This window comes from Trichechus manatus, unplaced genomic scaffold, assembly GCF_000243295.1.
Source record: "Trichechus manatus latirostris isolate Lorelei unplaced genomic scaffold, TriManLat1.0 scaffold00181, whole genome shotgun sequence".
Classification (NCBI taxonomy): Eukaryota; Metazoa; Chordata; class Mammalia; order Sirenia; family Trichechidae; genus Trichechus; species Trichechus manatus.
In genome coordinates this window covers 2,185,021-2,199,671 of record NW_004444117.1, presented here as the reverse complement: position 1 = coordinate 2,199,671, position 14,651 = coordinate 2,185,021, and the positions used below count along the sequence as shown (strand labels likewise).

The 14,651-nt window shown below is 51.0% G+C and overlaps 1 protein-coding gene across 1 annotated transcript in view; it reads left to right on the top strand.

The window, feature by feature from the left end:
- The window catches only part of ADAMTS2 (ADAM metallopeptidase with thrombospondin type 1 motif 2), a 298,006-nt gene that overhangs the window by 168,059 nt on the left and 115,296 nt on the right, over window positions 1–14,651 (top strand). The window contains exon 5 of the mRNA XM_004387150.1: window positions 12,500–12,583. Coding sequence (XP_004387207.1) covers window positions 12,500–12,583 — 84 coding nt within the window. The remainder of the gene's footprint in view (window positions 1–12,499; window positions 12,584–14,651) is intronic.

Genomic DNA, 14,651 nt, shown 5'->3' with positions numbered 1-14,651 from the left:
TGAGGAGCAGGGCCAGGAGCAAGTAATCACACCTGGTTAATAAGTGCACTGATTGTTGCAAGTACCAGGCACTGCAGGGTCACAGGGAAGGGTGCCTGGGGTCGCAGGGTAGGGTCCTCAGATGAGGGCCACTTCAGCTACTCCCTAAGGCAGAGGCAGGAGTTAACCAGGGAAGCACATGCCCATGGTGCTGATGGTGCTCTGTGTTGGAACAGCACGTGGAAAGCATCACTGTACGCGCTGCACGTTTTTTGCCTGGCTGGAGTGTAGACTGTAGGGGTTGAGGCTGGGCCAGACTAAGGGGCGTAGCGTTGTCCTTTGAGGTCCCGAGAGCCACTGACATAACATTGCAGGGGAACGATATGGTTGGTTTGGAGTCTAAAAAGATAGTCATCTCTCTTGGGGAGTTTGGGGCTTGTTGCCTTCAAAGCCCGAAACACCTCTCCCTACGGCCTGAAGAGACAGGAACTAGCATTTGCTGTGGTTTCCCATGTCCAGACCCTGCAAGATTCCTGTGCACTACCCTGTGGCACCATGCAGGTTCCCTTTCCTGGATGAGGGCACTGAGGTTCAGAGAGGCTGCACACCTGGATCTGTAAGGAAGCATCAAGGCGTTTTCTCAACTGGGCCCTATCTGTCCTCCCAACAGCACTCGAAGTTGCTGACCACCCTCTTGCCTCCCCTTCCTTGAAAGGAGCTTTCTCATCTACTTCTGTGACTCTGCTGGTTTTCCCCTCAGCTTCTCCACTGATTGTGTCTTCCGATTCTCTTTAAGATTGACTCACCCGGCCACTTACTCATTCACTCAGCGCTTGTTTATAGAGCACTTACTATGTGTCAGACACAGTTCTGGGTGCTGGGAATGTCGTGAGAGCTAGCCCAGGGGGCCTGCCTACGCAGAGCTGGCATACCAGCGGGGAAAGGGGTGGACAATAGACCAGCGATGGTGAGACAGGGTGGAGAATGTCTCCATGGTGGTGGGGGCCAGCCCAACCTGGCCTCACCTCTGCCTCTTCTTCCCCGAAATGGGTGGTGCCCCTCCCTTGGGCTTCTCCCCCTACAACTCCTTTTCTGGGAGGCCTCCCCTGACAGCGGATGTGGGAACCTTGGAGCAGCCTGTCCCTGGCCTCTTGCAGGGAGCTGAGGGTTGTCAAAGCAGGAGCTAGAGTCCCTGCGGATGAGAAGGCTAGGGCATCGTCACTCCTTGGTAACAGTTTGAGGCAGCTGTGGAGCTTGTCTCATGCTGGCTCCAGAAAGAAGGTGACAGCTGAGCCAGAGAAGCAGAGAGCTGGGCTCCTGGTCTAGGCAGCCATGCTCGTCCCTCCCCCCCAGGCCCCTCCTGGGTTACCCCCTGGGCTGAGCTGCAGTTGGGTGACCCTGGGGCCCTGCTTCCCTGCCCAGGGGGCCCCTTGGTGATATGTCTCAGGAGGGTTAGGAGACTCACACAAAGGCAACCACAAGTTTAATATCAGACGCAGAGAGGGTGTGCCTACCTGATTTTGCATGGTCGGCACCTATCAAATGGCTTGGCACAGAGTAGGTGACCAGAAAATGTCTTTTCATAATGCCTGAGTAAAGTGAATATGGTTCCATGGACTCCCATCAAAAAAATGGATGCCACCCATCCATGGAAAAGAAGTCCTAGGAGAGTGAGTGTTCTTGTGCCTCTTTGTTCTGCCCAAGGGTCTTTTTTTCTCCAGCTGCTGAGGCCTTGAACTGCCAAGTCAGAGGTACTCATATTTTTAATCCTAGCAGATTTCCAAGTTGCTCTGCAAAGCCCCTGTACTGATTCCCACTCCCACTCATGTCAATGATGCCTCGATTTCTCTGCACCTCAGTTTCCTCACTGGTAGAATAGGGATAGTGATGCTTGCTTGCAAGGTGTTGGAGACATGAAAGCTGATGTGTGTGAGGAGGCACCTGGCACAGGTGTTGGAAGGCCCGAGCTGACCAAGGGCCAGTGGCTATTTGTTCCGTCCAATACATTTGCAGAATCAGCTCCAGTCCTTATCCTCGAGAAGCTTAGCTCTGGTAGGGATGCACTGCTTGCCTTAGTGCAGCAAGGACAGGGCCTTGGCAGCCCAGGGACACCATCAGTGCCCGCTGCCTGCTTGGCAACCAGGCCCCAGTGGGAGCGACCTTTGAGCTCTTCTTGAACACAGAGTTGGTGTTTCCCAAGTGGAAGGGGAGGGCATCATTCCATGCAGAGGGAACTGTGTATGCAAAAGAGGTGCCGTGCCCTTGGCATGCCCTGGAGTTGGGAGATGTGTCAGGCTGTGCATGTGGGGTGGAAGCTTGGAGGCACCAGGGCTGAACAAATGGTGGAACTAGTTGAACATGGGGTAGTGTATGGACCAGCTGAGTTTGGACTTGATCTTGAAGCTTGGGAAGCTGACTTGGTTCTTGGCACTGAGGATGAAGCAGTGAAGGTTGCAGAAGAGCTCCCTGCTCCCCTGAAGCTCATGCTAGTGGAGGGTAACAGGCAATTGGTAATGTAACAAACAAGGTGATCTGAGACCATGACAGCTCAGTTGAGGAACTGACTGAGGCCAGAGTGTGGATGGAAACAGCATCTGAGTTAGCATGGGGGAGCGTCACATGCTCCACGGGGAGGTCCAGAAGGGAGTACTCACCACACGAGGGTTCGGGGAGCACTCCCAGTGGAAATGGCCCTGCAGCCAAGACAGGAGGGTGAGCAAGAGGCAGCCAGGTGACAGGCGGGCATGGGTTAGACTGGGGACAGCATGAGACGGGCCCTGTGGGCTGCCCATGACCCTTCTGGCCCTGAGCAGAAATGATCAAGGGGGACCTGTGCCTCCAAGAATTCAGCCCCTTTACCTTTCTGGGTGTAACAGAGGGTGGGATTTGCAGCTCCTTAGGATGTATTAATCTGTCTTCTCATTGGCTATTCCTTGCTTCAGGGCACCTGTTCTAAGCCAACGTGGACCCAGATGTAGGACAGTGCTCTGCCCAGGGATAGGGTCTTGCATGGGAGCTGAGCCACTTAGAAGATTCTCGTGGTACAGGAGGCCATGAGCTATAGCTGACAAAATCATTTCCTACTGTGTTGCAGGTGTGGTGACACCTACCTTCCAGATGTTAGAAATCGCACTAAATGGTTTCACATTCGGGGAGGGATAGTTTCCCAGCAGATAACAACCCTCACCTGTGAGATTTTAATGCTGCAGCAGAGTCTCACTGAAGCATCTTTATTTTGATATGCGTTCTGAATTTCTCATGAGCTCCCTACCTGTGAGGGGGACAGGGCACCAGCTAAAAGACTAAGACCCTTGATGAAAGTTTCCTCAGTGTCTTCTAGGTCAGGACCTGCTCTGCCAGGGCCTTTCCTTTCTTCTTCATTATAGCGACTGGTGTGGGGATGCCTGAAGCCCTAATGGCAGTGGGGAGGCTGGCCTGAGTCCTCACCATTCTCCTGTGAGGGGATGGTCAAATCTGGCCCCTGGGCTCTTTACCTCGACTACTCAGGTGTGCTGGGCCCCACCTGGTCAAGCCCCATGCCATGATAAGCCTTCCACTCTGCAGCCTCCCCTAGTCCACTACCAGGCCCCTTCCTCAGTCAGCAGAGGAGGGAGCTTCTGCATCCCACACACATCACACTTGGGCTGTGCAAACCTGGGGCACCACTACAGGCCCGTTCATCTAGGCAAGACTCTCCCCTATTTCCAAGCTACTGGTTAGGCCCTATACCTGTGTTCAGATTCCACTATTATGATATGGTCTCACCTCAGGATCCAGATGGAAAACAGCGCCCGGACCCCTTGGTCTCAGGGTCTGTCCATGTTTGGTGTTTGACCCTAAAGGTGAAGCAGGAAGCAGCAACAGGGATAGGGGTTCTGTAACCCTCTCCTTGGTCACTTCCTCCATCCTCCTTCATCAGTCAGGGTACTTTCAAGGACTTCCCATATGCCATGCCCCCTCTCAACATGGCATTGCCCTTCCGTCTTTCTTTGGGCCAAAAGCCTATGGGACAACAGAAAAATAGGACTTACGTAATCGAAAAACCAAACCCATTGCCGCTGAGTTGATTCTGACTCATAGCAACCCTACAGGACAGAGTAGAACTGCCCCATAGGGCTTCCAAGGAGTGCTTGGTGGATTCAAACTGCTGATCTTTTGGTTAGCAGCTGTAGCTCTTAACCACTGCACCACGAGCACTTACATAGGGGGAATGAAAAACACATTTGTTATTGTTGCTAGGTGCCATTGAGTTGGTTCCGACTCAGAGCAACCCTATGTACAACAGAACAAAACACTGCCTGCTCCTGCACCATCCTCACAATCCTTGCTATGTTTGAGCCCATCGTTGCAGCCACTGTGTCAGTCCATCTTACTGAGGGTCTTTCTGACTTTTGCTGACCCTCTACCAAGCATGATGAAAAATGCAGTAAGTTTTCAAATTACATTGTGGTGACCAGTAGGACACAAATCATAGACCTCAGGGTCTCAGGAGGTGGGGGTCATACCAAACAGGCTCTGAGATGGGCAGGGTGAGAATGCTAGGGCTGAGGTCTCACCATGAGGGGCCCCTCCCTAAAATGCTTCTTGCAGATGAGACTCCAAGTGGAGCCTCCCAGGGCTCTTTGGTCAGTGAAAGCCAACAAGCTCAGTTGAGTGCCTGGGGGCAGGTGACATCCCACGTGCTCTCTAAGGCTAGACCACTGCCAGCAAGAATCAAAATTCGTTCCTTCTCTTGGCTTCTTCCCTGTCAGTGGCTAGCAGCTGCCAAGGTCCTCTGGGGAAATGAGGCCCAGCCTGCAGCCTCAGAGTGTCCTTCTCTGTCCTGCGGCACAGTGGCATCCTTCCTTACTCTGTACCGTTATCCCTCCCAAATGCCTTGCAGGCTTCAGCATATGTGAAGGTCAAGCCACAGTGGGAGACCTCCTGCCAGGGTCACACACAGACCTGCCTCCTGAGCAGCAAAGTGGGCACAGCAGCCCCTCCTGGTCCCTAAAACTGGCCTGGGCATTCACTGTGGCCAAGAGGAGAGCCCAGTGTGGGTCCAGGGGTGCAGTCCAGAGGGCCTACAGTCTGGGGTCCTGGAGAAACCGTTTACGGCATTTGACCCTCCTGCCATATGATGACAACTTGATTGAGCTGCACTATGTGCCAGGGAGCTTGCCAGAGGCTTTAAGTACGAGGTTGCAATCCTAGTAACAACCCTAAGGGGCAAGGACATAATTACCTCCATTTCACAGATTGGGAAACTGAGGCCCAAAGAAGGTAAGTAATGCCCGAAGTCACATAGCAGGACGGCAGGGCCCTCACTGGAACCCATGCAATCTGATGTCTGACACAGGCGCAGACTTTTTCACCCCTACCCTCTGCTACCTCCCAAATTCAAGATAAGCGGCAGCTTTGTGCAGTATTTAGCCTCAGCATGGAAAAGATTTTTTAAAAGCAGCTTTATGCAGTGTCCCTGCTCTAGCATACATTTGCACAGTGAATATTTGTTGAGCCTCCACTGGGTTCAGGGAGTCGACCCCCTTCACTGGGGTGGTGGAGCCCCAAGTACCCCACCCTGGGGGGACCTGTGGAGGTAGTCCCAGGCCCTGGCAGAGTGGGGACCGCTGCAGGGGATGGACAGGAAGAGTTGGGTCCTTGCAGGAGGGGGAGGCTCTTTTGGCTGGAGAGGTCAGAGAAGCCTCTTAGAGGAAGTGTTCCTGGACATGGCATTGAAGGAGGGGCTATGGCCAGCTCCTGCTGTTTGTTATCTGCACACCCTCAGTGATTCTGATCCTGTCCACTTGAATCTAGATGGTTTGATATTGTGAGCATTGGCTCGGTCATGTTTATTTTTGCATCGGAATCGACTCTATGGCAACGAGTTTGGTTTTTGGTTTATAGAGAATGTGCTAAGACACAAGAAGGTAGAGAAGATGTGCAGAGGGAATGCTTACTGTGAGGATAAGTCCAGGCTTCTGCAGCCTCTTTTGCACACTGTGAGAGGCACACACAGATGGAAACATTCCCTGGGGAAGCCAGAGGCCCTCTCCCCCAGCTTCCTTCTCTGCCCCCATCAGGGTGGCCCCAGCCTCCTCCAAAGGGATGCAGAGAGAACTGTCTCCTCCGCACACCTCACCCCATCTACTTCGGGGGCTCAGGGCGTGTGGCCCTCCCGAGGCCTCACAACAGACTCCTCCAGGCTCGGCTTGTGCGCCGCATGGTTTTGCCCAGGTGTGGCACAGCCTGCCTCCTAATTGCCCTAAACTCAGGTCAGTTGAAGGTTGGGGGTGAGGAATGGAAATTACAAGCCGAGGCTCTGCTCCCCGGGCTATGGGCCTCTCTGTCTGAGCCCCAGCCTGTCACCATGTGGCCAGGCCAGTAGCCCCCCAAGTCGGAGGGCCTCCTGGACCAGCCTCCCCTTCCTGGGCCCCCTCCCCCCACCTTGGCAGAGGAGACAGTCACCCCTCCCAGGAGCCTCAGGCCTCCTCCCAGGGCTCCTAGTCGCCCACAGGGTGGAACTCTGCCACAAAGAAGGCAAACTTTTACATTAGCATGCAGAGCCTGTCCTTCCTGATTGTCTATTCCAGAACAGAAACTTGGCTGCATCTTTGCATAAGCAAAGGCGCATTACAATGTATTTCCCCAAACAAGAGAGCCCTTGGCCTCTCCGCACAGAAAATGGCCGTGGCTTTGAACAATTTCCCCCAAGGTTTAAAGATTCCAGGATCAATTTCTCAGACAGGGCTCAAGGACATTGTCCCTGGGCCTACCTTCCCACTGCAGTCTGGGTAAGGAAAACAGCTTCGCCCCAGCATACCCGTGCCTTGAGGGGGTGAGGGGTTGGGAGGGTAGGCCCTTAGAGCACTTCACTGGGGACCTGGGTCATTACAGGGCAGCACAAGGGCCCCCTGCTGGGTCACCCCTTCTGCCCAATTCCTATTTCTCCACATTCTCCAAAGCTATTCACTAATTCATTCATTCATTTATTCATTCAGCAAATCCTTACTGAGCACCTACTATGTGCTAGACACTGTTGGGGATACAGCAGTGAGCAAAGCGGACAGGTGTATCCCCATGTCAAGCACATAGTCCAGCTGGGGAGACAGATCGCACACATAGTCCAGCTGGGGAGACAGATCGCAAACACACAGTTAATCAAAATAATTTGGGTGGTAAAAAGTGCTATGAAAGGAATAAAACAATGTGGTGTACCTGAGAGTGCTGGGGTGGACCTGGGGGAGCAGCTGCTTTAGGAGATGCTCAGGGCCTATTTTGAGGAGGTGACAGTTGTGGTGGGGAAGAGCATGGGAGGCGTGGACACAGCACGTGCAAAGGCCCTGAGGTAGGGATAGGCTCCTTGTTCAAGGAGCAGCTGAGGCCAGTGACTGGAACGCAGTGAGCAAGGCCAGGGGCAACCTGAAAAGAAGCCCTGCTCCTCCCAGCCTTGAGGTCATGGAAAGAAGCTTCAATTTTATTCCAAGTGCAATGGGAAGGCCTTGGAAGGGCTTAAGCCAAGGAGTAACTACCTCCCTCCTTTGAAACAGATTTAATACTAAGACTTTTTTCCCTCCCAAATGCTCTTCAGATATCTAAAAATTTGGGAGGCTGGAGATGGGGAGAGGGAATTCCAGGCATGAGGCATTGCACAAGCCTCAGGCAAGAGCACCAGGGTTTGGAGAAGGCCAAGCTGTTGAAAGTGAGGATTCCATGCAGGAAGGTAGCTGAAGTGGAGTGCAGAGAAGCCAGCCAGGGCCAGCTTAGAGAGGGGAGAGCCCTCAGTGCCAGGTAGAGCGGCTAGGGCCCATTTCTGAAGGCACTGGGGAGCCCTTGAGGGTTTTAGATAGAGGAAGGAGGAAGTCAGATCTCCTCTGAGTGGTGACCACTGTGAAGAATGGTGGGTGGAGAGGAAGGATACCAAAAGGGAAGTCCCTCGGGAGCCCCTGCACCTACCTGGAAGATGAAGTGGGTGGGGCTAGGGGCAGAGGGGTAGATGTGAGGGAGATGGTTGGAGGCTGCCTTTTGTCCTCTTCTGCTCTTTTGGCCACATCTGTCTCTTTGCCATCTTTATTCATCAGAAATGGTGTAACAGTGTTCCTATTAAAGATGCGAATATTCCATTGGGAATCTTCCAGATTATTCCCAGTGATGCCCCACCCAAGTGGGCCCTGGGGACTTTTGGCTAGTGCTTCAGAACTCCAGTCAGCGCTGGCTCCCCAGCAGCATCTGAGCACATGCCATGGAGCAGGAGGCAGTGGGGCCCGAGGCTGTGGCAATTTCCTCCCTGTGAGAAGCTGTACAGCCCTGGTGGGGGGGGGAGGGCAGGACGGGGCTCCTTCCTTAGGCCAGGGGAGGACATGCGGTGTGGAGGGCCTCACCCTGGTACTGCTAAGAACTCATGTCCCCACGGACCCATGTTTCAGCCGTTTTTGTTTCCAGTGTCAAAATGTCACAAAATCAGGAGGCCCACTGCGGACCAATGCAGGGCCTGTCGCGGTACTGGGGTGCTGGCACGTGTGCTGGGGTCAAAGTGCCCACACCAAGGCTAGAATGTGGGGAAAAGTGGAGCTGTCTTTAATTCTCTTATCTGATGTCACCCTTGTCCCAGGTACACAGCCTCAGGAGAGAAGGGAACCATAAACTGGCTGGTGAGAGGTAACTCAGGCTCTTCCCATTTAAAAGCCTTCAGGGTGAATGGTCAGTCACCTCCCCTTTCCCTCTTCCCTGGGGGTGGGGTGTGGGAGGCTTGGTGGCCCTGCTTCTGCCCACACCTGTCCTGGTACACTCTGCTGTGGGCACTGGCCTGTGGTAGGGCTCAGTCAGAGTTTTTCCTCTCAGCAGTGGTTATGCAAGGTCTCCCCTCCTCTGCTGCTGGGCAGCCCTCCACCCCGGCCCCCCATCACATCCCAGCTCTGCCCCAGTCCCTCACCCTAGCCCCAGGTACATCTGCCCGGCAGCCCCAGATGTCTTGCCCACGAGTCCCCCAGATTTCTATCCCGGTTCCCCTTCTGATGGCCAGGAGCTGGGCCAAAGCATGCTGTACCTCCACTCTAGTTCTGCAGCCGCCCCTGTTGATGTGGGTGCTCTGTGACCTGTCCCTTCCCCGGCTCCAGGTGGCAGGCGGGACACAGCTCTCTCTGCTTTCGTTTTCTTCTCAAATCTCAGAGCTCTTTTGTACCCCCTACCTCCCTGCCCCTACTCAGGGTATGACCTGGGGGTCAATCCTCCCTACCTTCCTCTCCCCCTCTCTCTCCTGCCACTCCAGCAGCTGCGTGATTCCTGCATCTTCATTTCTGCATTGTGGCTTTCAGTCAAAGCCGAGGAGCTGACCTGGCCAGGCTTCGCTCGTGGTAAAGAGATACTTTGGGGACTTGTAAAGCCCCATTCTTTCTTAAGAAACACTGGATTTCACCAGGCACAGTTCAAAGGGCTTTATATTTATTAATTCTCCTAAGTGCAAAAACAATCCTATGAAGTAGATACTATTATTCTCCCCAATTTACAGGGGGGAAGCTAAGGCACAGAGAGGACTTAGGTCTCAGAGTAAGGAAGTGGCCAGGCTGGGATTTGGCCCCAGGCAGTCTTGTCTTAAGAATCCCTGGTGGCACAGAGGTTAAGCACTTGGCTGCTAACCAAGAGGTAGACAGTTTGAACTCACCAGCCACTCAGTGGGAGAAAGACGTGGCAGTCTGCTTCCATAAAGATTACAGCCTTGGAAACCCTAGGGGCAGTTCTGCTCTGTTGCATAGGATCGCTCTAAGTTGGAATTGAATTGACTTGTTGGCAATGGTTAGCCTGAGCTTGCACCCTCTAGCACCTCTTCTTACGTGGGGTGGAGCCCTTGGATAGGCTGTGAGGAACCTCAGAAGCCATGATAGAGGCTGGACTTGAGCCACTGAGTCCTCACAGTGGAGCAACCGGACCAGGTCTGCCATTTAGAAGTAGGCAGCCGAGGTGGTGGGTCTTGATTAACACTGTAACCCCATCTACAAACTTTCTGCACAGGCAAAACCGCAAGTTCTTTTTCCAGGGAAGCCATGGCAAGCTCAAGTTTATTGGGCGGGTTAACTTGGCCAGGGGCCATTCCAGTCATTTTCATTGTCTGTTGTTGTTATTACGTGCTGTTGAGTCAATTCCAACTCTTAGCGACCCTATAGGACAGAGTAAAACTGCCCCATAGGATTTCCAAGGCTGTAAATCTCTATGGAGGCAGACTGCTGCATCTTTCTCCCGTGGAGTGGCTGGTGGGTTCGAACCGCCAACCTTTCGGTTAGCAGCCGAGAGCTTAACCACTGCGCCACCAGGGCTCCTTGTTTCATTGTCTAATTCTCCTAAACGCCCTATCTGTGAAGGAGGACTGTGTCTTACCATTGTTGCTCCCCTACCTCCCACCACAAAAACAAAGCCCACTGGCTTTTAGGGCTGTTGTCTCCCTGTAGACTAAAAACATCTAGTTGGACCATCAAAGCTGGGAAACGAAGTCTGTGTTTTAGAGGTGTGCGCCCTGCCCCTAGGGTGAGTTGATCTATGGGGAGTGAAAACATACTGCTCTACTGTTTTCAAGAGTATCATTCTATTTCACATGGGTGGAATAGAATAATCTTCACAACAGCCTTGGGAGACAGGGATGACTATCCTTGTTTTACAGGAGGAAGGGGCTGTGTAAGTTGGCAAAGCCCCCAGGGACCCTGAGTGCCCTCCCCAGGTCTCCACATTGTCAGCTGCAGGTGGTGAGATGGGGGCGCCTGTGTCTCAGGCCCATGTCCACCTGCTCCTTCAGGTGGCAGGTGCAGGTGTGCTGGCCCACCCTCAGCAGAACTCTTGCCAACGTGCCCACAGTCCCAAGTCACCATGGCAATCGTTCTGTCTTCCTGCAGGTCTCATCAGCTGCACCTTCCCTACAGGAAATTGAGGTGGGGAACAAAATTATAATCAGAAGGCAGATTTGCTGAGCAGGACATTCCTGGAAGGGGGCCTCCCCTGGGAGCCATCTCACTTGTTAGCTCTGCCATCAGATTGGTGGCTTCTCTATGCACAGTGGGTGACAGCAACCCCCGGGCCCTGCTCCATCCCAGGAAGCCGCTTGTCTTGCCTAACTCAGGAGCCTACAGTCTCATCTTTCGTGATTTGATTTTCTGTGTTAACTCTCAGGTTCCCCCAGGTGTCTTCCCACGGGTTATAGGTAGGAATTACTGTTGCTTAGATAGAGATTCTAAACACTGGGGTTCGGGGGGTTTACAGCCCTGGCCTGCAGTAACAGAGAGGACTCTGGGAGGCTCTGTCCTCTGAGCTCCTGTATACTCAAGGAGGGAGTGGTCAGCCATTTCATGCCGCTCCAGTGCGTAAAAGTCACTGAGCTGTGATTACAACAGAGGGTCCCAGCCAGAACTGGAGAAAAATGTAGAACAAAAAATCAAGTTCACAAAAAGACCAGACTTACTGGTCTGACAGAGACTGGAGGAATTCTCGAGACTATGGCCCTAAGATACCCTTCTGACCTGGAACTGAAGCCATTCCTGAAAGACTACCTTCCAGCCAAACAATAGACAATCCCAAAAAATAAACAACACCTGAGAGGAACGTGCTTCTCAGTACAATCAATTATAAGAGATCAAAAGGACAATATTTGCCCAAAAGTAAAGATGAGAAGGCAGAAAGGGGTAGTAAATCAGGATGATAGGAAACAGGGAACCCAGGGTAGAAATGGGAGAGTGCTGACGCATTGTGGGGGATGAAGCCAAGGCCATGAAACACTTTATGTACAAACTATCGAATGAGAGTCTAATTTGCTCTGTAAACTTTCACCTAATGCACAATAAAACAAAAGGCTCTGAGTTTCTGCTAAGGGTGATGAAAAAAAATTGGAAATGGATAGTGGTGATGGTTGCACAACATGGTGAAGGTACTTAATGTCACTGAACTGTACATGGAAAAATAGTGGAAATGGCAAACGTTTTGTTATATGTATTTTACTACCATAAAAAAACAAAACAAAACTAAGATCTAGTGGTGGATCTGAAACTTACTGCCTTTTCTAAGTAGTGATGAGAGTAAATAATATTTCAAAACCACCAGCAACAACTGTGATGTGGTTTCTGCTGGTGACAGTCACAAGTACTGCCCCTGCACTAGGGTCTGTGACCTACATTCATGCTTGAAGAAAATGCCACATTCCAGTTAGAGGCTGGAGCCAATAGAGGGGTAATTTTCCCCTGTCCGTCCTGTTCTGGCTCCAGGGGAAGAATCCCTAGGCTGAGCTGAGGAGGGTATTGGTAATCCAGGCAGGGATGGTGGTGGCCACAAGAGGGAGTAGAGGGCACAGGGGGGATGAAGGGATGGAGGCAATAGATGGTTCAGAGATTGAGTTAATGGTGGTGCCTGGGTGTAAAGTGTGGGCAAGGGGGAGGAATTGAGGGTAGTGGTGGAGGGGCTTCCAGGATTCTGGTCTGGAGGATGGTAGGTGGAGATGCCGTTTTCAAAACCAGGGCTGGACCTTGGGCCTGTGATTCCTGTTGATGCCTCCCTGCTTTTCTTTAAGGTCAACGAAATCTATCATGATGAGTCCTTGGGGGCCCATATCAATGTTGTCCTCGTGCGGATCATCCTGCTGAGCCATGTGAAGGTGAGTAAGCACTGTAGGCCCTGCTGGCCATTCCAGATGCACCAGGGTCCCTGCCCACATCCCAAGGAGTGGGGCCCTCTAGTAAGACATGGCCCCGCCTTGTAAAGTGTTTATGTTTACCCAAAACCACCCTGTCTCCTCCCTACCCCGCCCGCCCTGTGGTTCCTATAAGACACTTGTGAGCCACCCTCTATATCCCTCCTTTATTTCACCCTCACCCTTCACTTTCTCTCCTGCCTGAGTCTTAAATCCATGCCTTCCTCTCCACCTATCACAAAGCTTCTGCACCAATTGGGCCCTCTGGGCCTTCCAACCTCCTCTTCCTGTTAAACTTGGAATTATCTTTCCTAACAGTGAGCATGGGTCTCTGAAGCAGGAATAGATAGCCATCCAGGGACAATGATCTGAGATGGAAAGATAGTAGGGTAATGGGATGCTGTGCATTGCTGCAGGGAATGTGAAATGGTTCAGCTGTTGTGGAAAACAGTGTGGTGGTTCCTCAAAAAGCTAAACATAGAATTACTATAAGATTCAACAATTCCATTCCTAAGTATATACCCAAAAGAATTCAAAGCAGGGACTCAAAGAGATACTTGTATACCAAGGTTTATTGCAGCATTATTTACAATAGTCAAAAGGTGGAAACAACCCAAGTGTCTATCAACAGATGAATGGATAAACAAGATATAGTATACACAGACCATGGAATATTACTCAGTCATAAGGAGAAATGAAGTTCTGTTACATGCTAGGATATGGATGAACCTTGAAAACATTATGCTGAGTGAAATAAGTCAGACAAAAAAGAACAAATATTGCATGATCCCACTTATATGAAATCTCTAGAATAGGCAAATGCATAGAGACCAAAGTTTATTAGTGGTTACCAGGGGTGGGTGGGACGTGAAAGTGGGAAGTATTAGGTAAGGGGCACTGAGTTTCTGTTCTGGGTGATGAAAAAATTTGGAAATGGGTAGTGGTGATGTTGTACAATATGGTGAATGTAATTAATGGTACTGAATTGTACACTTTAAAATAGTTAAAATGGCATTTTTTTTGTTATATATGTATTTTACCACAATAAAATTAAAAAAAAAAAAAAGGAAAAGAAGGATAATGAGATGAGGTGCAGAGAGAGGTGGTGAGGAAGGAGCTGGGCTGCCTGCATGTGCTGAGCAAGCTCCTGTGCCCCATGTGGGAAGTACCTTGTAGGTATTGACTCATTTAATCTCCAGAACCAATGATCCCCATTTTACAAGTAAGAACACTGAGACTTAAAGTGATTCAGGACATGCCCAAGGAGAGCCAGCCAGTGTCATCCAGCTCCACTGGAGTTGGACTTCTCATCCAGACAGCCAAATTCCTGAATCTATGGTGTAACTACACTCAAGTGCATAGAAAATCAAATCATAATAAGATCAAGCACTTCAGGTGAGAAAATTAGGAAAACGGTTAAACTCCCCTCCTAAAGGACAAAGAATCTCAGTCCCAAAATATTTAAATCAAACTACACACAACATGCAAGGAACACCATGGAAAAATGACAAGGAAGGGCTTATACACAGAACGAATTCTAGGAATTCATCACGAATTGAACCCATTCTCCTGACACAGGAGCCCTGGTGGCACAGTGGTTAAGACCTTGGCTACTAATCAAAAGGTCAGTAGTTCGTATCCACCAGCCACTCCCTGGAAACCTTATGGGGCGGTTCTACTCTGTCCTATAGGGTTGCTATGAGTTGGAATCAACTCAATGGCAATGGGTTCTCCTGACATATAAAGCATATCACTTTATGTGACTAAGGACAGCCACAGTGAGGGTATCAGTTATAGACCTTTATGCATCCCAAGTAGAACATAAGATATATAAAAGGAAGCCATTAGAACAAATGGGAAATTGGTGAAAACATAACTGTAGGGGTCTTTAATACCCTCTTCAAGCTCTTTAACAGATTAAATTTTAAAAAGCATAAAGTTTTGAATAATATGTTGTTGTTAGTTGTGAGTTAGTGGTGACTCACGGTGGCCCCATGTGTGCAGAGTAGAACTGCTCTCTCGGGTTTTCTTG